Below are 25,973 nucleotides of genomic sequence, written 5' to 3' on the forward strand. Positions count from 1 at the left end.
AAAGGACAAATACAAAATCATATGAAGGCATGCTAGATCAAAGCACTGGCAGCTCCTGGAATGAGTCACTGTTCAAGCAAAAATAACTAAATGAAGGCTGCAGCACTCACTCCATTTAAAGCCTCATGCTTGCTGGATAGACCGTCAACTTGTTCATTTATCTAGCATCAAAATATCATAATAATCAAAGTTCAAGAGGAACCAGGACTTTGCATCATTGACATTAAATGCGGGGATCAAGGTAGGCCTATTTTATTGTGGGATCTGATTGGAGAAGATCTTTGCCTTCAGAGTGTTTAATTGAAGTTCCAATTTCTCATGTACTTTGGTGAAGGGGTCAACTATGACCTAAAGCTCAATTTCTGAGTGTGTACACATCAACAATGAAGGTGGCTATCACTTGATTCAATAATGTTTACTGAGGTTTGAGAGTTTCCGTCACTGACTAACAAAGCTAATTTGAATGAGCACATAAGGCATGATTTTTCCACGAGGTAATGGAATCCAGCACGCAGGATTCGTTTTCCTTTCTTGGCCACTTTCTGCTTCGTAATTAAGCTTCTTTGTGTCCTTGTTACGACTTGCTTTCTTAGCTATCTTGGTATCATCGGTAGATTTAGTAGCCATACCTGCTATTCTTTCTTTCTAACCAAGTTATATCCGCTAGCCCAAAATAATGTTTCAACTTGAGCTTCCAAAATCTCCCATGCAATGCAGAAGTTGGCCCTTTTCCTCTATCCTTAATCACACAACATGAGAATCCATTTATATTTCCACTTATGTTCCTCCCACACAATTCAGTTCTTTAGTCCCCAAACTACTACTATCCATAACAGATGTCACAATGCCATGCTGTTATCTCTCCAGAAAATGTCACAAAGCAGAATTACTGCAGCCCCAACAGTATGAAAAAGGTTGCATTGAGTGTACCCAAAGCTTTATAGGAGTAGTTTACAACCTTTGACCCAGAAGCAACTCCTTTTGGAAAATTTGTAAGTTGTTTAAAATATTTGTGGAATTTGTAATTAGTTTTAGAAACATTTGAAAAGGACTTGTAATTGTTTGTGTCAATTGTAAAGATGGCAATTGTAATTTCTTAAACAAAAATGATGATTCAAAATGGTGATCTTTGACCTGGAAGCAGTAACACCAGGAAGTTAATATTCAAAAACCAGAAAAAAGACATGCAACAGGTAACAACAGAGAAGACACACTTACAAGGAGCTACGTGTATAATACAGATAAATAGAAGAGAAAGCAGTTTGCAAATGTTAGAGCAGGAATTGAGAGTTGTACAATTTTACTGCTATGCTTCAATTTTGTCAGAGCCAATTAAACCGATTAAAGGGAGTCTCTAAGGGGATCATGGTTTCTGGGGCAACTATGCCATCAAGATGGTCTTGTATCTAGCTAGGAAGATTTTGAGAGAGTGTGCCATTCAGGCAACACCAGTCTTTGGGAACTTCAAATACAACATGGTTGCTTGTGATTACAGCTTGAGAGCCAAATAGATTCAGTAGGGGAGAGAGATCCAAATTACCAAAGAAGAAAACTTTGGAACACATGATGCCACAGGTCTATAGGCAATGTCCCAATTTTTGTGATTTTGTAAGACATGCTTATTGTATCAACTAATTTAAAGTGAAATTAGGTTAAAACGCACCATTGACCTTTTGATTCAGGGTTAATTTGCTTTGGTTCAAATAAAACATAGAAATCTTGCTAATTTCTTTGTCTGGGATAATTTGGCAAATATGATCATTTTGATTTAAGGCTCCCCCATGATGATCATAACAGTATGATTTTGCTTACACTGTAAAAGCTAAATAAGAGAAAAAGCTTGGAGAGAAAACACAGCAGGATTTTACTAAGTACCTGAATTAATGATTTCAATTAATCCCCAGGCAGCCAGATAGGTTTTAAATTTAGAAATTTTACTTCTCGTTGTTGCACCATGTTCCTTCTGGTCTTCTACTTAAGTAGTTTAGTTTTAATAGTACTCACTGTAACAACTCTCACAGGGCCGGCCTATGCTTGAGTTCTGGGTTTGATGAAGTACTCCTCCAACTGGACCATTCACCATAGCAGGCTTACCGTTAACACCTGATATCTGATTGGGATTAGGTTTATTGCTACATTGAAGAGAAAGAAAAAACACATTCAATTATTGTAGGCAAACAGTATGACAAAAATTGGTTCTTTAAAAATTACAAGAACAAAAAAGCCAATAAAACACATTTTTGGAGCCACATGCAGCAACTGTTTGAAATATGCTCAGCATTAATTTCCTGTAAAATGTCACATTTTTATAAAAGTAATGTCAAAATAGTAAACATTAAACTTCAAGGAATTTAATATTTTTGCAGTTTTGAGACTCATATATGCTTAGCCTAACTCTCAGAAGAATTTCTCATCGGTACAAATAAAACATGTTTTTGTCATCTTCTGCAACAACTTGGCACTCATGCTGCATCAGAAGATGTGTTTGAATGGGTGATGCAAGCTATGGAAAAGCCTTCACATTTTTACCAAGCAATAGTGCACAAGTATGAACAGAAAATGCAGAAAATACTCAACAAGTCTGGCAGCATCAGTAGAGGGAAAGACAATGATAATATTTCAGGTTGATGAAACTTAAGTATCAACTATCGTTATACAGATGCTACTCGACTGGTTGGCTATTTCCAGCATTTCCTGCTTTTATTTCAGATCTCCAGCACACACAGTATTTTGCTTTTGCATTATAGTGGAAGATTCAGTTTGACAAAAGTATTGTTGATGGAAAATTAAACAGAGCAAATCCTAAATTACACACAACGATACTCGGAACGCAAAAGTGGACTACAATGGGCTGGATCTAATGCAGCCCTTCATATAGGGAACCTTGTCAGTTTTTCAGCAGTGGGAGAGTTTTCCTCGATAAATCAGAGGATAGAAGGACCGAAGCCAACAGCAGGATGTTAATAAGGATCATGAATGAGTTAAACAATACCCATTATTCCAATGTCAATGCAATTTAGTGGTGCCTTAGGGATTTAACAGAAGCCACATGACTTTCCCACCATTGAAAGACTAATCAGCAAACCCTTTTGACTTTGTGCTGGACTGAGGGAGCCAGTGTTGGAAAATGGAGAGGACATTTGCTGCTGTAATCCTTATCAATAAATTTATCATATCCAGTCTGAATGCTCAACCTCTACTCTCTAAAATTCTTTTATCTGCATCATACTCCATACCAAGTCTTAATCCTCAATCATGCAGCCCAGACTTTGCCAATTTACAGCAGCATCTGGTTCCTAAAGCTTCCAATTAAGTATCTGAACTTCATGTTTAAATCCCATTGTAACATCATCCTTTTATTAACTGTGTATGAAACTGTTTACACCCTCCATCTCTACTTAGACCCTCCAACCTTACAATCCTCTCATTCACCAGAACTATACAGAAACAACTAAATATTCCCACAACTCTGGCTACTCTGACAACCATGACTTCAGCCATCTCGGTTCTACACTTTGATAGTCCTTCCCCAAATCTCTCCAGCCACCTTTTTCCCTTCATGATCTTCCTTGAAATATATCTCTTTAACAAAACTTTTGGTTCATCCTTCCTAATTTCTTTTTCCTTCCATTTTTGTCTGCTTAAGCCTCTGTGAATCACCTTGCAGTTATAGAACTGTAGCACACTGAAGTAAAATCGATACTATAGTGATCCAAGTTCTATTTCGAGGTATCACTTAAGAAAATAAATCACCATTTTGGGGTGATTCATCCTGATTAATCAAAACTGGGATTCCCACAGTTAAAAATACCATCAAGTTCGAAACATGATTTTGCATTTGCTCTGGCAAATTGACATGACCACCTGTCTCCTTGTCACAACACTCGGTTAGATTACAGTATTCTCTTGTATGTGCATAAAGTGATCCCAAGATATAGTTTTCAAAAGCTCAGAATATGCCACAAGATCTGTCCTCCAGGTTTGCAAAGAGCAGAGCTGCATTGGGAAAATACTTTAAAAAGCAATGGGCAATCTTTAAAGAATTAATACATGGCTTACAGTAACTATACATTTCTGCAAGGTGCAATTATTCAAAACAAAGTAGTCAACTGTGGCTGATAAAGGAAGTTAGGACTATTAATGATAAAAAGTAAAGTCTTATAAAGTGGCCAGAAATATTAAAAAATCTGAATACTGGGAAGTTTTTAAGAATACAAAAGAGGAGAACCAAGAAACCAATAAGAAAGAATGCAAACAAACAAAAAAAGTCCAAAATGGACTGTAAAAGTTTTTACAGCTATGTTTAAAGGAAAGGTTTGGCTATGGTGAATGTGGATCCATTAAAAGAAGAAACTGGTGAGGTTATAACAGGGAATAGAGAAATGGCGGCAAAGCTAAATTATTTTTTTTGCATCTGTTTTTACTGTAGAAGTTACAAGAAAGCTTCCAGAATTACAGATCCAAGTGACGAGGGTGAATCAGGATTGTAGGGAAAGAATCAGACAGAAGGTTGCACTGGAGAAAACAGTGGTGCTGAAAGTTGACAGGACCACTGGACTTGCGAGTCCACATCCAAGAGAGGAGGAGGTGGCTATAGAGAAGGCCATGCATTACTAATCAACTTCCAAAATTCCATAGATTCTAAAACGATTCCTGCAGAAGCTTTTAAATAGTGTAGTAATATTTGCAAGAGCAAGAGTAACAGAGGGATCTAAAGAAACATCTGCCTTACATCAATAGTAAGGACAATGTAGGAATCAATCACACAATAAGTGACAAATGGATATTTGGTTAAAAACAACCTAATCAGGCATTGATAGCATCGACTTGCAAATGGAAAATTGGATGGATGGATGTTACAAACAAAATTGATAAAAGTAAGCCAATTGATGTTGAATAGTTAAGATTTTTAGAAGATTTTAAAGAAGCTCTCCCACAGGAGACTGGTTACCAAAATTAAAGCACATGGTACAGGAGGCAATGTACTAGCATGGATTAAGGATTGATCCATCAGAAAGAAAACAAAGAATAGGAATAAATGGATCATTTTGGCAGACTGTGACCAGTGGGATACGGCAAGGATCAGTACTTGGGCACCAGCTGTTCCCAATATCTATCAATGATTTGGAGATTTGGAAAGGCTAGGTTTGTATTCCTGGAGTTAAAAACTAAAAGGCAACTCGAAAGAAAGATATAAAATTCTGAGGGATGTTTCCATTTATGGTAGAATTTAGAACTAGAGCGCACTATCTAAAATGATTTGCTCATTTGAAACAGTGATAGAAGAGAAAATTTCTCTCAGAGGGTTGAGTGTCTTGTAACGGTCTTTCTGAAAGGTAGTGGACGCAGAGTCCTTAAATATTTTTAAGGCCGAGGTAGATAAATTCTTGTTAAGCAAGAGGTTGACAAATTATCAGGGATAGGTAGAAATGTGAATTTGAGATTACAATCAGATGAGAGATGATCTACTGAATGGCAGAGCAAGCTTGAGGGGTGAATGGCCTACTCATGGTCCTGATTTGTACGTAATGTCCTGAGTGACCCACTGAACCCTTGCAATAGGCCCAGCCCCTATTGCTGGGCAGTATTAATATAACTAATATTTTGGAATAGTCAAACATAGCAAACCCCATTAAAACACTGTTAAATGTTATGACTTTTCACAGAATGCTGACTATGGCACTAACTGCACAACAAAATAAAACAAATTCATCACAAGGTGTTGATACAGCAGCAAGGGGTGGTTTAATGAGTGACAGTACATTTGGGGTGGCATTCTGTGATGGGGATGGGGACATTTCTGATGCAAAGAGTTGGTGCTTAGCCTTGAGTGTCACAATACCAATTCTTGCCATAAAGGGTACTGTCAATTAAAGACAGTTTGCTTAAGTTACATGGTTGATATCAATGCACGTTCATGTGAGTTCTAGAGCAGAATCTTACTTAGTACTCATTAAACTTGGTACTGGATGGAGAATTCCCAAAAACCCAGCACCTTCCTCTGAAACTATGTGTTGACTTCCTGTGACCAATTCTAAAAATGACTGACAGCTTAACTTTAACTTGCTTGAAAAGCCAACACTAGACACTTTCCCAACAGAGAACCCTGTTAAAATAAGTCTTCTGCTGAGCAAAATGATTGTGTTAAGGTTTCCCACAAAACATGAAGACAAATTTATCACTGAGCAAGCCATAAACCAAAGTACAAGAGGAGGTGATATGAAAATCTATTACCAGGAAATACTCCCAATACTTGATTTATACCTTAAAAGAAATCTTAAATTGAAAACTGTAATTGAAATAGAACAAATTTCACAAAGTCGAGTTGCTCAAACTTTGAACAGAATTAAACTATATATCCTAAAAACAAGTGTTCTTCTATATCCATTAATAACAGAACTGAAAGTTGAAAAAATGTTATCAAACTTTGGGTGAACTGTTAAAAGTCGGCTCACTGGTAACATACTTAGTTTACAATGAAAACATAGCGTTTCTAACATGTAAAACGTGACAATGCGCTTTACAGAAATGAACGTAAGGACACCTTAAAAAGAAGCAAGAGGTAAAGAGCAGAAAGGTTTATGGATAGAATTCCACAGCTGTGAGCCTCTGCATCTGATAGCACAGTTGACCTGAAATTCAGGAATGTTGAACAGGACAGAATTGGAGCAGTGAAAATATCTCGGAGGATGTGAAATAGGAGGAGAATACAGAGACTTTTTTTCATTTTTCTTGAGATGTCAGTGTTGGTGACAAGTATTTATTGCCCATCAATGTTTGCCCTTGAACTGAATGAATACTTCAAGGGACAGTTATGTGTCAATCAATGCTTAATAAAACATAAAATACACTGAATAACCAAGCTGTTGATCAGAAACTGAACATGGTTCTTTGTATAAATGAACATGGAAGGGGCAACAGGTAGGATTATCCAACAAGATTATACATTCTGCTGTCAGCAGCTTTGAAAGTGAAGGGAATGGGGAGATATGTCAAATCCACAAAGTGCTTCTGTGTTACTTACCTATCCATCCTTGTCCTCATTGCATGTTTGTCAGCAGTAGGGGTAGTAATGAGCAGTTTGTGTTCAAGGGGCAAATTGGGACCTTTTGGTTGTCGATTAATGTCTATTTAACAGCCTTTTCCCACTAGTGACAGAATTTAATAGGTGCTGGGGAGAGCTATGCCTGCCTTCCTGCCCCGCAGTTTTGTCTGTGTTGGCTGCTGACAAGCAAAGGGGCTCCCTGGGGACACACGGACAAGGCCCTCCCAAAGTGTAATCACACACACAAGTTTTCTTCTTCCCATGTCTGTCAAACTTCCGCGCTCCTCAACCCCTCTGCTGGGGTCATCAAACATTCACAAAATCACAATCCAGTGTATCTCACATTTTCAAGTTGTGTGCAAAACTGAAATTGGTCACCATTCCCAGTAGCACTGCCAATATTGGAGAGCTCTGGCTACTGATTGGCCTGCAGCTCTTACAGGTGGAACTTGTGTTTCCTGAAGAGCAAAAGACCTGTGTCCAGTCTGCTAATGGGCAATTATTAAATGCAGAAGAATCAATATTCTCCTAACTGAGCTCACCCCCACATTTTTGAAGTGTGGGACAAGGGCCATGTCATGCTGTAGGTTTATATCCATAATATATACAACTCAAAAGAAAAATATCCTTAGGTTACTTTCCCAGACAAATGTGCGAAGATAAATCTTTTTTAATATATAAGTGAGACAGTCCATTTTGACTTTCCATAAATATTGTGATCCATGTTATAATCTTCTGACCTAGAAAATACTTCTCTGTTATGAAATGCTAAGTGTTAGAATTGAAAGGTGGTTTAAAGGCACTTACTATGTTGGGATGTACACCTGTTTCAATTTGCTCTCTGCCTCAGCAGCCTTAAGACGTTTCTAAAAATAAACAAAGTAAAATTATTGGACAAAATCATCCTAACAGCATTACTTGTGCCATCCAATTTTCTGTTAAGTTGCTTTATTTTTCTTGATATGACCATATGAATAATTGAATGATGTGTTACTTTATTTGGAAACACAGTGAAATTAACCACTATTTGCTCTTGATTTCATGTTTAAATGACAAAATCAGACTTTAATACCATAGCACCCCATCGACATTTATTTAAAAGTTCATTTAGAACTTACGTAACAGGAGCAACTCACCAAGGCTGCTTCAACAGCACTCTCTAAACCTGTGATTAATACCATTCAGAAAAACAAGTGCATCAGTGATAGGAACATCAGCACTACAGGTTCCACCACAAGTCACACCCCATCCTGATTTGGAAATATCTAGCTAACCCTTCCCTGGCATTGCATCAAAATTCTGAAACAATCAGCTTTACAACAACTGTAGGTGGACCTACACCACAGAGATTGCAGGGGTCCAAAACGCCAGCTCACCATCACCTTGTCACGATTAGTCACACAGGCAATATATGTTGGGCCTATCAAAAAAGCCCAAGGCCCACAAATTAACTTTTAAAAGTGTAGTCATTTGTTATGACAGGCTGCAACAGTACTTGTTCACTGCACAGAACATTTTAAAAGAAAAACAATTTCAGTGAACGCTGACTAACTGTCTGCCTCATCCGTCTATTTCCAATGCAGTCCTCTGAATGAAATGTCTTGGACATTTCAGGTACAAAATAATGAACTATGACCAGTTTACATTTTTGTTTATGTCTTTTTCTACATCACAAAGTGGAATTTAGCAGAGGGTTATAAAAGACCGATTTCATAAATATGTGGATGCCTGCTCTAAGTACATATTATGAAATCATGAGTTGGTTTTTCCCAATGATTCTCTTCATTAAAAATGAGTGGGAGCATGATGCTGGTCCGAAACCTGCACCAACGAACCTGACACACAACAACAAGGCAACTCTGTGCCATGATGTGTAGAACTCTTGAACATTATGAGTCAGAATAATTAGTAATTTTACATTTGGAAATAATAAGCAATGACTTTTTAAAACTTGAGCTGCCTAAAATAAAATGAATAGCGACATCACAACCAATATTATCCTCAGCAAGCTATTACATAAATATGGATCCTGCAGATGGATTATTTTGCAAGGATGAAATTGCTGGAATTGTAATCATCACTTGTTTGGTCAGTTGCATAACCTTTTCATACCATTTTTTAAAAACTTGATAATTATAATTTCCTCTTGGACATTTTAAATTTGCATTCACCAGTTACATTTAATATAACATACTTTTTCTTATCAAAGACAGTGAGCTTATCACATATTTAAACAAATTAGCAATTTAGAAATATACAAACAATTTAAAAAATAATCACAAATCTAAGTAATGTTCTTACTTGTTGTACATATCTATCCGTAGTTTTCCACATGTAATAGTACTCTATGATGCTAGTGAGTGATTTCCATGGTAGCTGTTAAAAATTGATAAATACATTAAGTGATAAACCTGGTAAAAGTCAATATGGTCAAATAGCTTCATAACATTTTAAAACATATTTGTTTCGTAGTTTAAAACAAACTTTTCAAGATCAATACATAGTAATTAATTCTTTGCATATTTACATAATAAAACATGCATATTATCAAGTGTGAGAAATGAAATAGTAATATTTGACATGCACAGTTTAAAATAAACTCAATCTAAAATGCAAATGGCCTGAAACATATAGCACACCAGCATCTGTAAATTCATGAAAAAGGTTCTTGTTTGGAGAAAACGCTGGAGAATATGTAATGATGTCAACTGGTACAACAATGAATGAACATGAGAATAATAGCACAAAGATCATGTAAAAAGCTATAATTATAAAGGGATAGAATAGCCAAGGATGAAAAAGGTAAGCAAATAGAAGCTGGCATAACAGACAATGCTGGTTATGAAGTAGCCTCTTCGCTAAACTCAATTGTTTGCTCGCAGACACGGGAGGTAGGCACATGACTGAAACACAATAATACATTTGAGGACTTGTCAGAGTAATAGAAGGTATTAGAGAACGTGTGATGAGAAAGGATGAAAGGGTCCAAAGTGGGTACTTTGAGAAAGATGATAACAACCAGTGTTGTGCAGCAGCTGCAGGCAATGTCACAGGACAGATATAAGTACAATATCAGCTAGGAAGGAAGTTGGATGAAAAGTAGGGCAAAAGATCAGGTAGTGGCTGCAAGATGAACTTGATAAAGCCAGAAGATTTAAAAAAATGGAGTCCACATTAGATAGGCTGAAACTTTGAAAAAAGGGAGGGGCATGTGAATAGAATCAAATAGGTAAAGTGAGAGTATGTGTGGTCTTCTTTAATGCTCGGTGTGGAATCCACAGGCTGATCACATTTAGACTACAAAGAAAGGATGGAGGGAACAAATGTAGGCATAAAGATAGCTTTTAAAAGTGTATTGGAACTTAGGGCTTTTTCTATTCTTCAATGATAATTTTGGAATAGTTGACAGCATGTTATCATTAAGAAAGAATGGTCCTAAATCTTGGGATTCAGGTGAGATGAAGTTCAAAATTATGCTGGCTAGATATTTACTACATTTGAATTGACAAAGTTGATGTTGTAAGGATAGAGGAAATAGACAAGTAAACTTTGTTTTGTGAAATACTGAGAATAAAACCTTAAAAGATAAAGACAAATGACAAACTGATCAGCAAAGCTGTCCATGAAATGGAAGATGACAACAAATTGAAAAACTTCTAAACTTCACAGAGTTAGATGGTAATTCATTGAATGAAATCATGTGAAAATGAAGACATGGTCTTTCAAGAACATCTATCCAAGAAACAAGTCATACAATATTCTAATCAGTAACAGAAATCTCAAAGCAATTTATGACCAGAAAAAAGGGGGGGGGGACTGATACTTGGGTACAATATTTTAGGAAGGAAATGTTGGCCATGGAGGGAATGTAACATTTAACAGGACCCCCAGAATTAAAAGGTGAGATTACATAAAATACATTAATGCTCCCAAGATTTTAGAAAGTTGTGAGGTAAACTGAGTAGAAGTCTCAAATATATTAATGGAAACAGTTTCTCTCTATTCACAGTGACTATTTACACTGGTTGGAGACCCTGGTACTAGGATACTAGAAATTTAGGACCAGACCTTTCAGAAGCAAAATTAGCAAACACTTCTACACAAGAATTGTGGAAGTTTGGAACCTTTCTATAAATGACAATTGATGCCAGTTCAATTGTGAATTTTAGATTTGAGATTAATCAGTTTTTTTCTACCTGAATTATTAAAGAATATAGGGTAACGAGAAGAATGCAGTGATCTCTCAATAGCAGACACACTTATCTGTAGAATCCTTCAAGTAATTAGAAGTTGAATGAAAAGTTGATCTTTAGAATCCCAATTCTATAGTGCTGCCCAAACTCTCTCAATGTATTAACAATCTGTAGAATTAAAGATCTGATGTGCTTACAAAGTCTTGTCGTATGTCATTAAAATCCTTGCCATATTTTTCCAATGCCTCTTCAAAAAGGCTAGCTTCAGATGCTGACCATTCTTCCATCTCATCTCTGCAGAGAACCGGACCACCCTGAGGTACCAAGATGCTGATTGCATTTGTCAAGTCATAGTTGTGCTTGTGCAACGTATCCATTGCATGGAACTAATGGAAGTAAACAAAATGTTTAAGTATATGCTGTAATTGGTGCAAAAGGAGGAGCTTCACAATTCATAGTAAAATCATTTTGTCAAATTTAAGATTAGAACATAAGACTATGAGAAATAGGGACAGGAGTAGACGATTCAGCCCCTTGAGGGAGGCTGGTGCCTGTCAGAAGCAAGGCAGGGAAGTGCCCTGCAGATGCAGCAGGGCAAGTCCTGCACCTGATTATTGCTTCCCATTTCTTAACATGGCTTTCTCTTCGCATCACCATAGGTAGCATTTATATGAATCATAACTGATTAAAAGTCTGGTATGTGGTTAAGGCTCTTTGCTAAGTTCCTTGAGCACAGGGCAAAGTTTAGGCTCAAGTCATTCATCCAGGTTCAAGAACAAATAAAATTTTCAAAAAATTTCTAACATTTGAGACAGACAGACTTCCAAAGTGAAGTTCACAGAGATATCTCAAAGACATGAAAGACAACAACATAGACCAGAAACTAAAACAGAAATTGCTGGCGAAATTCATCAGGCATTGCTGGCAAAGTTCAGCAGGCCTGGCAGTATCTGTGGAGAGAAAGCAGAGTTAACATTTTGATTCCAGTGATTCTTTAACAGAACTGATGAGTTTTGATCAATTTAAAATCTGCTGAGTTTTGCCAACAATTTCTATGTTTGTTTCGGATCTCTAGCATCCGCAATTCTTTATTTTACAACAATGTTGACCAGTTTACTTATATCATTTATGAAATATTTGATTTTCACCTCTGTCTTTGCCCTTTCAACTGTTACAATGAATTTTAACCTACATTTGAGAAACAGAACCTCACTATTCCATTTAATACTTTGCAGCTCTCTGGTTGTAACACCGACCATGTCAATTTCAAACAAAATTACAGTTTCTGTTTCCTCTTTGAGGCAGTAAGTGAGATGGATGATTATGTTGTTGTTTCAAGAGATGAGGAAAGGAAATTGTTTGATGTTCAAGGTGCAAACTCAAGGTAGAACACTGATGGTAGACTGATCTGCACTATAGTGTCTGGTTCTTCCAGATTGCTAGGTCACTGGAGTGTGCTGCATTTTCCAATTTATCCACACTTCCTTTTCTATCTACTCTCCTTCAGTTACTCATTCACCAGCATTTCCTAAGTGTTTTCCCTCTGTGATTCCATTTTGAAAACTGGTGTGGCCCCTCAGCCAGAACAGTTATAGCCAAAGATCATAGTTTCATGGCAACCATTGCTGCCTCAAAGCATGCAATTCCAAAATTTCAGCTCGCGACAACATTTGAGGTCTTAACACCACTTTATAAAGTCCTGCTGTATATTGCTAATGTTAAATACATGCACTTGATAGCTTTCATTACTTTTTCTCATCATATCTCTTTTTGTCTTCTGCTAAAAGAAGACTGGTAATAGCTGTTAAATGATTAATGAACAATCTGGGTACATAATGGGAGAATAGCTAGATTTGGGGAGAGAGGAGTACGACTGTTTTTCAGTCAATCAGTTCTGCATCTATGAGAAACCTTGTATCTTTATTCCTAGTCTACCTGAAAGCTTGGATCAAGTTCACAATACCACTTCATCATTTCACCATCTCTGGTTGATCTATTTCTTTTCCTATCGGTGTTTTTATTTCTTTTCATTCCTTTTGCTGTTTTTTTTGCCTAAAGGTTGCTAATTTGTAACATCTACCCTTGAAGGAGGACCTTTTGCTTTTCCACAGATGCTGTTCGACCTGCTTTGATTATTTCCAGTTTTTAAAAACTCTTTATTTGTTTTCTGACAACTTGACTGATTATCAAAGCACTAACCAAAATAAAATCTGTCTAACTTTGACTTTTGTGAAAAGTACATAATGCATATTAGAACCATTGTTTTGCACAAGCTATTTAAGTTCAATGTTAGGTGAAAAAAAGTGAATTCAATGAATATTAATTTGAAAGGACATTCAAAAGTCAATTCTATAATAAAATATGCACACATTAACTTGACCTTTGAAAATTATATTAAGAGTATCTTAGCCAAGTTCATTCTTTTGAATGAAAGAATGTGAGATAAATTTTATGTTTCATAAATTGGAGTGGGTCACTTGATATCTCAAATGAATAGTCCTCTGACAAAAGATACAAGGGAAAGCAGAAATTGGTTAGTATTTGAAGAAACCAATTTGTTATTTTCCCTTCTCCCTAATCAATTATAGAAAGTCATGAGAAGTAAGTATCACACCCTTTCAAAGTGCCACTAACACTAAATTCATCATGTACAAAAATAAACATTTTTAGCTTTGTTCAATGTGACGGTAAGTGAATAACATACCTTTAGGAATTAATTTACAGATAACACTATAAGTAGTCATCACATTTCTTTTAATGCGTTCAATGCAACATTAGGACAATTAACACTTTCCAAAGGGGTCTATTGTTCAATACCGAAAGAGGAGATGAAGTTGCAGTTTGGTATCTATCCATAAGATGGCATATCTGGCAGTACGGAACTGAAGTGGGAACATGCATTTTCTATTCAATTTTCTGAAATGGGGCTTAAACCCACAACGTGTAGACTTAGGGGTGAGTGTGCTACACTATGCTAAATGGAGACCCAGTCTTCTTTACACACGAACCAAATTCAAGTCGAACAAGTAAGAAATGCTTATGCCTTGCATAACATTACCATATACCCTTGATTCAGAACTCCCTCTTCCTGATAGCAAAAGTCCAATAAAATCAAATGATAGAATGAGTCATATCATTAAGACTCTGGCAAGTTTTTAAATGCATGCCACTGAAAGAGGCAAGGAAGGTGATTGCTAGTGCCATGACAGAGATCTCTGTATCTTCTTTAGCCATAGGCAAAGTCACAGAAGACTGAAGAGTAGCCAATAGTGTTTCGTTGTTTAAGGTTAACAGGGATAATCCAAAAAAATTTACACCAATGAACCTTACATAAATGGTAGGGATGTTTCTTAGGGACAAGATTTACTCATTTGGGGAAGACTTATTAGGGATAGTTAGCACAGATTTATGTGGGGGAGATCCTGTCTCACAAACCTGATTGAGTTTTTTGAATAAGTAACGAAGATTGTAAATCGGTGTATGGCAATGGATGTTGTTTACATGGACTTTACTAAAGCATGTGACAAGGTGCCTCATTGTAGGCTGGTCCAGATGGTTTAAGTCACATCGCATCCATGGTAAGTTGGCAAGTTGGATACAAAATTGGCTTGGTCATAAAGAACAAAGGGTAGTTATGGACGACTTTCTGACTGAAGGTACATGACCAGTGGTGTTCCTTAAGAATCAGTGCCGTGACCTTTGTTGTTTGTAATATATATAATGATTTAGATTTAGAACAATTTAAATTGTTCCCTGTTAATGATATGTTGCAGTAGAAAGCTTGGTTGCTTCAGAAGGTGCTGGACATAAATAGACTTTTTAAAATATTCATCAATTGGCAGGGAACATTTGTTTATCCTCACTTCAACAATGAATTCAGCAAGATAGGTCTGCCTTTATTCAAGAAGATTTTCCAACACCCTCTTCCCCCAAGTAAATGGTACGAGATTCATGCATCCAACCCAGTTGTTTGTTCAAAGTTATTTTTCAAATCACTCCATTCTGATAGACCCAGTTAAGTACACCACTGTTATTCTTGGAATTCTATTTGCTATTTATTTTCATTAATCTGCCTGGACTTCACATCAACTAACTCAGAGCATCACAACCCAATATCCTTTCACAGCATGGCTAAGCATAAAAAATAAAATGACAAATTCACTGATTTTTGTTGACTGAAGTCCCCCAATAGCAAGACGTCAGCTAGCAAAACTCCTGTGCAACAAAAAGTCCTGTGACAAATTAATAACTAGTTGCTGTAAAATAGAAGAGGCAGATATTTCTGCTTCTGTGCTCATCAATTGTGAACTTCTTTTCAATAAATTTAATAGGTAGAAAAACATGAGGTCTGGCAAGCATAAAGGCAAAACTATAACTATGATTATTTTCTTCTTTTGCACAGCTGGAAGAGATACATGATTGCTTCTGATAACAAGTGAATTCAAACATTTCCATTACACTCTGCTCAGATACAGAATTTCTCCTATTGAAAGAAAATGTTAGTTTCTATCTTGTATGTGTTTTAGGTCTGGCTGTACAGTCAAGAATCAATATTTAACAAAAAGAGCAATCTCTTCTGCTTACTCCATAGTCTGATGCCACAAGTCTCACCCATCTTGATGCTTTACATAAGGATAAATATAACTCTATATATACAAAACAAATTAAAGCTGTTTTCTCAAGGCTTAACAAGCATTTCCAAAGCCAAAACACTCTGAGAAATAGAAAATAAGTCATAAACTTTTGCACCACACAGAAAACAGCTCCAACAACACTCAAGAGCTTTACACCATCCAGGACAAAGCAGCCTATTTGATTGGCATCACATCCATAAACATTGTTCAGTAGCAACAGTAAGTACAATGCATGACATATCTTCAGCAAAGATCCTTAGACAGTATTGTCCAAACCTACGATTACTTCTAACAAAGAGGACAAGAGCAGCAGATCCATAGGAACATCACCACCTGAAGTTCCACTCCAAGCTGCACACCATCATGACTTGGAAATATATTTCTGTTCCTTCAATATCACTGGGTCAAAATCCTGGAAATTCTTCCCAAATGGCAATGTAGGGTTTTCTACTTCATATGGACCGCAGTGGTTCAAGAAGGTAGCTCACCACCTTCTCGGGGCAACCAGGGATGAGCAATAAATACTGGCCTAGCCTGTGACACCTACATCCCATGAATGAATAGAAATAAAGACCAATAATAATTCCATGATGATGACATTCAAGAGGCCAAACGTTGAGCAAACATCAAAGCCATAAACTGACATTGATTAGGAAGAAGTAATAGATATTATTGCAAGTTAAAACAGCAAGGTGGCTATTGGTGTTCATCATCTTTGATATGTAACTGATACAGTAACATGAAGCATGGTGTTGATGCATGTTTGAAAACAAATATCCAAAAGTAGCTGTGCAGGTTGGTATATTTCATAACTAGCTTTGCAGATTTTACTGTCTGCCCTCCACTGACAAACACTGAACATTGTGTAGTTGTCGCATATATAGTGCAAATGCAAACTGTACGCAGAAAGTTGAATCATTACTTCAATTATAAGTAACCTTTTAATAATAAGATAATTCTTGAACAACTCTCAAATTGTGAATCATTTATACAAGAGTGGAGTTCCATTTATTTAGGTATTAATTATTGGAGATTATAAAAAATATAAAATTTCCATCAAAACTTAGTAGCATTTCGTTAATGTCTCTCTCCTTTAATGCAAGCATTTTCCCTCCCTCTTTTTATTTCTCTTTCTGTAGTTGAGTTGGCATTGAATACATCCAGAGCTTAAAAATGTGTTGCTGGAAAAGCGCAGCAGGTCAGGCAGCATCAAAGGAGAAGGAGAATCGACGTTTCGGGCATAAGCCTTTCTTCAGGAATGAGGAGGGTATGCCAAGCAGGCTAAGATAAAAGGTAGGGAGGAGGGACTTGGGGGAGGGGCGTTGGGAATGCGATAGGTGGAAGGAGGTTAAGGTGAGAGGGGGTGGGGTGGAGAGATCGGGAAGAAGATTGCAGGTCAAGAAGGTGGTGCTGAGTCTGAGGGTTGGGACTGAGAAAAGGTTGGGGGAGGGGAAATGAGGAAGCTGGAGAAATCTGCATTCATCCCTTGTGGTTGGAGGGTACCTAGGCGGAAGATGAGTCGCTCTTCCTCCAGGCGTCGTGTTGCCATGGTCTGGCGATGGAGGAGGCCAACGACCTGCATGTCCTTGGCGGAGTGGGAGGGGGAGTTAAAGTGTTCAGCCACGGGGCAGTTGGGTTGGTTACTGCGGGTGTCCCAGATGTGTTCTCTGAAACGTTCCGCAAGTAGGCGGCCTGTCTCCCCAATGTATAGGAGGCCACATCGGGTGCAGCAAATGATGTGTGTGGAGGTGCAGGTGAATTTCTGATGGATACTAAGGATCCCTTGGGGCCTTGAAGGGAAGTGAGGGGGGAGGTGTGGGCACAAGTTTTGCATTTTTTGCGGTTGCAGGAGAAGGTACCGGGAGTGGAAGTTGGGTTGGTGGGGGTTGTGGATCTGACAAGGGATTCATGGAGGGTGTGGTCTTTCCGGAACGCTGATAGGGGTGGGGAGGGAAATATATCCTTGGTGGTGGGGTCCGTTTGGAGGTGGCGGAAATGACGAAGGATAATCCGATGTATCTGGAGGTTGGTGGGGTGGTAGGTGGCAACACGACGCCTGGAGGAAGAGCGACTCATCTTCCGCCTAGGAACCCTCCAACCACAAGGGATGAATGCAGATTTCTCCAGCTTCCTCATTTCCCCTCCCCCCACCTTTTCTCAGTCCCAACCCTCAGACTCAGCACTGCCTTCTTGACCTGCAATCTTCCTCCCGACCTCTCCGCCCCCACCCCCTCTCCGGCCTATCACCCTCACCTTAACCTCCTTCCACCTTATCGCATTCCCAACGCCCCTCCCCCAAGTCCCTCCTCCCTACCTTTTATCTTAGCCTGCTTGGCACACCCTCCTCATTCCTGAAGAAGGGCTTATGCCCGAAACGTCGATTCTCCTTCTCCTTTGATGCTGCCTGACCTGCTGCGCTTTTCCAGCAACACATTTTTAAGCTCTGATTCCCAGCATCTGCAGTCCTCACTTTCTCCTAATTGAATACATCGACTCTAACTTATAGTTTTATTTGTTCTTGAACTCTATTTCTCATTCCTACAATCTGTTTGTTTAAGGGGGCGTACAGTTGCCTACTGTTTCACTCAGGTTCCAGATGGCCTCCTTGCCTCAGTAGGTCATTATCAGCCAGCAATTTCAACACCATGGAGGACAAAAGTGTTTGGAGCTGAAAAAAGTATTGGCTATTTGATGCCTCCTTTACCAAACTCTGGCCAAAATCACCACCTTTTAGAGGGTAGCGATTAATCACTCAATTTATTTCAAGATACCAGAAATGTAGATATAAAGGACATTATGCTACTTTTCTCTTGGGAAAAATATTTAAGGTGATATAAATGAAGTTAGGTGACAAATAAATGCTGGTTTTGTTGTACAACAGAAAACAACTTAAATTTATTAACAGAATACATATACCCATGCTGGTGATGGAATTGGGAAAGTACTTTATGTTGAGATGTTCCAACATTATTGCAGCTAATAATAAAATTCAGCAGAAAATGCTGAGCTAGCAATTTATGCTGGTAAGTAGTGAGATAAACGAACAATGAAAATAATAACATGATCTAAAGTTTATGCACAAGTATGCGTCCATACCAAATGTTTGACAATATGTAAATTGAAGGGCATGCATTAGATGGTGCAGACAAATTGTTTGCTGAGCCAATATTAGCAAATCATCAGAAATCAGTGTCAGAGAACCATACAACAAAATTAAGGATTACCATGACATAGGGAAAACTGGGAAGTGAAATAAAAGAAATAGGATTTTGGATGGACTTTGCATGACAGCACTATTGTTGTTAGGGCTGCCTATGACTGAGCAGCACAATATGGCCAACAGCTGCCTATGGCTGACCGTAGCCAGAGAGCTTGAGAAAATGTTTGCTTAATGTAGGTTTCACAAATAGAACAATAGTAGCTCTGTCGACTCAAGGTCAGCTGCAGTTGTTGACGCATAAGACATAGATAAGAACATTTCACACTGATCTCTCAAATTATTTAATCAATCTATTCACAACTTGTTAGTTAAAGAATTCTAACATTATGTGCAACTACTGGAGCTGACACTATAACATATAATAAAAATCAATATTTTTTAGTATTTCCTACAGTGAGATTAATAAGGAATTTAAAAGGTCTTTAAATGATAGGCAAGTATCTAATTGATAATTAACACGGTGCAGCTGGCAAATCATCGGGATGGAATGTACTTGAATACAGTGTATACATTGTAATTGCTGAGCACGGCAGTACTTTCTTCGGGTTAAGAACCAAATGGTCCGGTTACAGCGAGACAACTCAGCGCTGCTGACCAATAGTAAACGTGGAGGTGGGGGGGGAAATCTGTGCACTTTGAGCTTGAGCTGTACAAAATAAGCTCTTTGGAAACTTTTGATGTGCTTTTTTGTTCTGAAGCTGTAACAACATCAACCAGGCTCAGGCTCTCATTGAAAATTATGAGATCTAGCAATTGTGTAAAGTAAGAATGCCTGTAAAGCTACCAAAAAGGTATGAAAGATTCCAGCAGATTTAAACACTTGGCAATTAGTGTCCTAGATCTTTAAATACACTAAGGTGAGAAAATTTGTTTAACTTCAGTTAAATTAAGTGAGGGAAACGGCTCTTAACATTGCTAAAGACATTCTGGGATTTGAAGATGCTTCCCAAATTTGCCAATAAAATTTAGAAAGATACAGGAACGACATACTTTTAAAATTAGCAAATAGATTTGAATTGTGTTTAACCAGGGACAACAGGAAAGCTGAAATTGTAATGGAGTTGGTCAAGCACTTGGGTATATCAGAGTGTGATGATGCTGTTCCTTTAACAAGGTTATGTAGTCCTTGGCTTCTTTTTTATCAAAGAGGTCGTAAAAACACAGGCTCCAAAAAGTCTAAGTTTGAAGGGTTTTACGGCCAATTTGATTGTATCTAATAGATACTGCCTCAGGCAAAACACTTAAGTTTTAAAAAAACACTTGTACAATGAAAGTGGAGTGACCAGCTCCCAGCTCAGCTTTCTTTTGGTTTGGTCTGGTTATTCACTAAAAGCAGTCAGGCAGTTGTGAAGCTGCTGACTCAAAGACGCAGGTCCATGCTGGTCCTCTCTCTCTGACTTCTCTCTTGTAAGACCCTATGTTTGATTTTACCTTTTTATGCCAAGGGACGTTTGTAGGGATTGTTGCAAGTATTTGGAACAGCATCATTAAGTTGGGATGATCTGTTGGGTTTTTGGATAGGTTACGTTATTTGGTATTCTGTTCTCTTTTGTTTTGTGTTTTATTCAGTAATCTTGTCAATAAATTCTGATTTGTTTAAGACTAAATGATTTGACCAGTTGCATCACTCCCGGAATATCCACAGTACACCTGCTAAAAAAAGATAGCAAAGTTCGGGTCCGGGCTACTTTCTTGAAATGGTTTGAGGGGTCTGGTCTGGTCTATAATAGAGAAACAGGCAAGTGCAGTAGAGGTTAGAAAAACTTAAATTGCAATTGAGGCAAATAGAGTTAGTAGATAAAGAAAGACAAGAAGAGCCATGTTTGAGGAAAAAGGGAGAGAAGGTTCTTAGCTGAGCAAAAAAGAGAAAATTTGAACTACAGAAGTTGCGAGTTAGTCAGGAACGTCAATTTACCAGGATGGAGAAGAAGTGAGAAGGTAGTAATGTATACAAATATTAAAGCATTGCCACATTTTGATGAGAAAGATGTCAAAGACTTATTTATTTCATTTGAAAAACTGGCCAGTTTGTGAGTAATGATATTTCAGACTAAGCTGGGAGGCAGGGCTAGTGAGGTATTTGCAGTGCTGTCAGATGACAGGTCAACAGATTATGCAGACATTTAAAAGGCTATCTTGAGTCCTTATGAACTGGTACCAGAAGCGGTTCAGAAACATAAAGGAGGAACCAGGTCAGACTTGTGTTGGGTTTAAAAGAATTAAACATAGTCATTTTGAATAAGATGGGTGCGGGCCTTAAAAATAGATATGTGAGGCATTAAAAGAGATTATTCTTCTGGAGGAGTTTGAAAACTTACTTCCAGAGATGATAAGAACTTATGTCGATGAACAGAAAGATCAAGAAGTGAGAAGAATGGTGGAGATGGTAGATGAATATGCATTGGTACATAAGGCAAAATTTAGCTTCTAACAATTTCATCCTGTGAGGGCCAGAAATTGGGAGAAGGGGGGGATCATTCACTACAAAACAAAGAATAGATCACACTGTGAATAGTTTACCACAGCTGGAAAAAGAAGCCCAAGGGGCTGGAAAGGAGGTGAAAGGCCTCAGATGTTTTCACTGTAATGGAGTGGGACACACAAAATTATAGAGCCAATGGTTTAAGGGCACTAGGAAAAGGTGTTTTCACTGCCAGAAGGTGGGACACATAAGATCACAGTGCTGGTCATTGAAGAAAGGCACTGTGGAAAAGGATGTGGTAAAAAAGGATAAGCCAGTGGGATTAGTGAAAGTAGTAACAGAAATCCCAGGAAAAGTCAAGGAGCTACAGGAAAGTGGCTGGGTAGTGAGTTAGTGCCCAATCTCTATAAAGTCATCACCTCTGTGGATAAAGTTTACTCAGGAACAACAGGGGGAGAAAAGAAAGTTACAATTTTGAGATATACGAGAGCTAATCAGTCTCTAATAGTAAGAGATGCAAATATTTGCACTCTTTCTGACATGTTACACGACAGACTGCTAATTTGTGAAATAGATGGACAGAAATTTAGTGTTCCCCTGTGTAAGATCAGGTTAGAGAGCCAAATCAAGACTGGAAAGTATCAGTGGGAGTGATTGACAGAGTGTCAGTTCCAGGAATAGTTTGTTCTTGGAACAATTTAGCAGGATCCAAAGTGGGAGCAATACCCCTCGTTATGGAGAAGCCAAAGGAAGACCAGAAAATTGAGGAGTTAAAAGAAAAATACCCTGGACTTTCTCCAGACTGTGTCATAAGAAGATCTTAAGTCACATGAAAAAAGCAAAAATTAAAGAGAAACACAAAGTATTTGAGGTTCAGTTAGCGGACACCCTGTTTGACGTAATGGTGCAGGAAAAGCCTGAACAGGCAGAGAGTTAGGCAGATGTTTAGTCCTGAAAGGCTAAGGGACTTATGACAGAAAGACAAGACAATAAAAGATATATATATTGATGCATACCTAGAAAAGGAATAGAATGAATTCCCGAGGGTTATTACCTTAAAGATAGAATCCTAAGATAAAAAACGGAGGCCACAGCAGGTTAGTACAGAGGAGAGATGGGCAGCAGTGCATCAGGTTGTGTTGCCGGTCGCATACAGATAGCAGGTATTATGGGTCGCACATGGATTACCAGTAGGAGGTCATCAAGGTGTGAGGAAGACCGATGCTAAGGTACAAAAGCACTTCTATTGGCCTGGACTGCATAAGGATGTGGTTAAATTTTGCCATACATGTTATATGTGCCGAATGGTAGGAAACCTATAGGCATTAAAGAAACCAGCACTTTTGTTGCCAATTCCCACATTGGAAGAACCTTTTACACGGGTTATGATTGATTGTGTAGGGAAAAATTGGGAACCAGCACTTGCTAGCTATTAATGGATGTGTCTACTAGATTCCCAGAGGCAATTCCATTATGGAGTATTAAGGCAGAAAGGGTGGTAGAGCACTTAGTAGCTGGGCTACCCAGAGAGATTCAGTCAGACCAAGGGTCTAATTTTACTGCTAGGCTGTTTAAGACAGTCATGGATAGCATCAAACCCTGAAGACCATGTTAAGAGTGTTCTGTCAGGATTACCCGAATGACTGGGATAATGGTATTTCATTCATCCTGTTTGCCACTAGAGATGCCTGATACAAATATACTCAGTTTACTCCCTTTGAGTTAATATTCAAACATGAAGAGCTTTTGAAATTAATTATAGAAAAATTGATAGGACTGAAGTCAGAGATCTCACACTTGGATTATGTATCTGAGGTGAGGGAGAGGTTAAATCGGGTAGCTGAGTTAGCTCAACAGCACCTGAAGAGGGTACAGCATAGAATGCAGCAGGTGGCAGATTAAAACTCTAAAATTCGGATGTTTTCCCATGGGGATGGGATCCTTTCAAAGCCAGATTTAGTGGTCCTTATCAAATTTAGAAAAAGTTGAGTCAACTTTTGAGTAAACTATCTGGTAAAGATGCTGGATAGAAAAAAAACTGTATCAGGTTTATCATGTGAATAGGTTGAAACCTTATAATAAAGACTGGAAACTGGAGAAACAGGTGTTAATTATTGCCCCGCAGAGCGAGGAATCAAATCCAGATGTATTGGATTTTGATGTGCCTCAAATTACGTTAAATAATGAGGAAGCCCTTGAGGAATGGGATACGTTAGTGAGCTATCTGTCTCAGGAGCAAAGAACCGAGTTGAAAGGTTTGTTGCAGCAGTATGAGGACATAAGCAGGAATAAGATGGCGAGGACTAATACTATTGTGCATGAGGTGAAAGTAGAGAATGCTGTTCCGATAAAACAACATCCCTACCGACTTAATTCTTTTGAAGCCACACAGGTCCTGAAGGAAGTGGATCCAATGCTCATCGAAGATATCATCAAACTGAATCTAAGTGAGTGGAGTTCACCAATCGTTTTGGTTCCCAACCCTGACAGGACTCAATGACTTTGTGTGGACTACTGGAAGGTCAACGCTGTAATAAAATTTGACTCCTATCCAATACCAAGACTGGAGGACTCTGTTGAGAAAGTTGGTCAAGCCACTTACATTACGAAATTGGACTTACTACATGGTCATTGGCAGTTTACCTTTAGGAGAGAAAACGAAAGAAGTTTCTGTGTTTGTAATCCCAAATGGGCTATATCCATTCAAAGTGATGCCCATTGGAATGAAGAACGCACCAGCCACATTTTAAAAACTCATGAACAGAGTTGTGGCCGGATTATCAAATTTTACAGTTTATCTGGATGATGCAGTGATTTTTTAGCAAGTCATGGAAAGATCACATGGTACAGCTGACAGAGCTCTTCAAACGATTAAGAGAAGCAAAACTGGTAAGAAACTTAACGAAAACAGAATATGCAGAGGTGACGTTTTTGGGACACAACATTGGACATGGAAGGTTGACCCCAAGGAACGTGAAGATGAAAGCCTTTGAGGAATTTCCAGAACCATCCTCGAAGAGAAAGATACTTTGATTTTTAGGACTAAGCAGATTCTACCAGAAGTTTGTTCCAAACTTCAGATGTGTGTTGGCATCGCTAACAGATTTAGTAGAGACGAACACAAAATTTCAGTGGACAGAACAATGCCAGGAGGCATTTGAGAATTTAAAAGCTGTACTAACCACAGCATCAGTTTAAACTACACCAAATTTTTTGAAACCCTCAAAGTTGCAATCGATGCTAGCAATACAGGAGTTGGAGCTGTACTGCTACAGGATGATGATGATCGAATTAAATGGCCAATTGGGTACTTTTCAAAGAAACGCAATACCCACCAGAGAAAATAGTCTACCATTGAAAAAGAATTATTGACTTTGGTACTGAGCTAACAACATCTTAATGTTTATGTGTCGAACAATGGGTTGGAGACAGCTATGTACACGGACCACAATCCTCTTACATTCTTGGAAAGAATTAAAGACAAAAATATGTGACTATTAGAAAATATGAGTCTTATGTTACAGACTTTTAATTTACAAATTGCACATGTTGTGGGTTGTAAAAATGTGATAGCCGATGAGTTATTGTAGATTTAAAGAAAAAAAGTGGTAGATAAGATTTGACTGATTCCAATGTTATATATGAGTGCATATATGTATTTCACCATAATAGGATTAAGAATTAGAAAAGAAAATGAAGCCATCTTTTCATTATGATGGATCACTTTTTTCTTAAGGAGGGTGGGATATTGAAGTTGAAGGCATGTGCTATACCTTTGAGAGAGAGAGAGAGAATGATGTTCTGAACTGCGAGCTTGAAAGCACCTGTGTATATGACTGCATGGCAGTCCCAGTGTGTACTGGAAAGTTGAAAATATGTAACATTTGGTTGTGAAATGAATATCCGAGTTTGGTTGCTGTTTGGACAACAATTTGAATTTAACCAGTTTAAATTATGCCCGACACTAAAATCTAATCGACTTTAAATTTATTGTTTTCCCAACATTGAACCAATCCGATGTTGGGGATATAAAAAGGTAAATGTTTTGAAAACTGGTCAGACAGCAGAACAGAGAGAGAGCTAACTGCTCCTCTAAAATCTTGCCCTCCAAGAAATTAGGAAACACTCTCTGTCAAAGGTACACTTTCATGTGAAACATACTCGAGGGAAAAGAAAGGTGACAACCCAGGGAGATCCTCAGCCAGAAGAGTGAAGACAGGCGACTATGAGTTTTTGAAATTAAGTTGATGTAATTTTAGCGTTTAATTGGAACAGCATATTGTTATAGAGTTGGAGGCAAATTGTAAGCAGCTTAGAGAAAGGGGGGCTTAGCGTTGTGAATAGTTGTTGTTTAATGTTATTTTCTTTAAATAGTGGAATTTGGGAGTTCTCAGTCACCCATATTTTAACAAATTATGAGGCGAGGCAAGCTTTTCTGGGCGTTTCGTTCAATTACCAG

The 25,973-nt window shown here is 38.0% G+C and overlaps 1 protein-coding gene across 11 annotated transcripts in view; it reads right to left on the reverse strand.

Moving 5' to 3' along the window:
* The window catches only part of mta3 (metastasis associated 1 family, member 3), a 300,725-nt gene that overhangs the window by 132,010 nt on the left and 142,742 nt on the right, over positions 1-25,973 (reverse strand). For all 11 annotated transcript variants that reach the window (XM_087991291.1, XM_087991288.1, XM_087991287.1 and 8 more), the window contains 4 exons: positions 11,436-11,624; positions 9,347-9,421; positions 7,853-7,911; positions 2,005-2,132 (listed from right to left, as the gene is read on the reverse strand). In XM_087991291.1, coding sequence (XP_087847417.1) covers positions 2,005-2,132; positions 7,853-7,911; positions 9,347-9,421; positions 11,436-11,624 — 451 coding nt within the window. The remainder of the gene's footprint in view (positions 1-2,004; positions 2,133-7,852; positions 7,912-9,346; positions 9,422-11,435; positions 11,625-25,973) is intronic.

This window comes from Chiloscyllium plagiosum, unplaced genomic scaffold, assembly GCF_037043375.1.
Source record: "Chiloscyllium plagiosum isolate Xiang-an unplaced genomic scaffold, Cpla_swu_hap1 HiC_scaffold_10, whole genome shotgun sequence".
NCBI lineage: Eukaryota > Metazoa > Chordata > Chondrichthyes > Orectolobiformes > Hemiscylliidae > Chiloscyllium > Chiloscyllium plagiosum.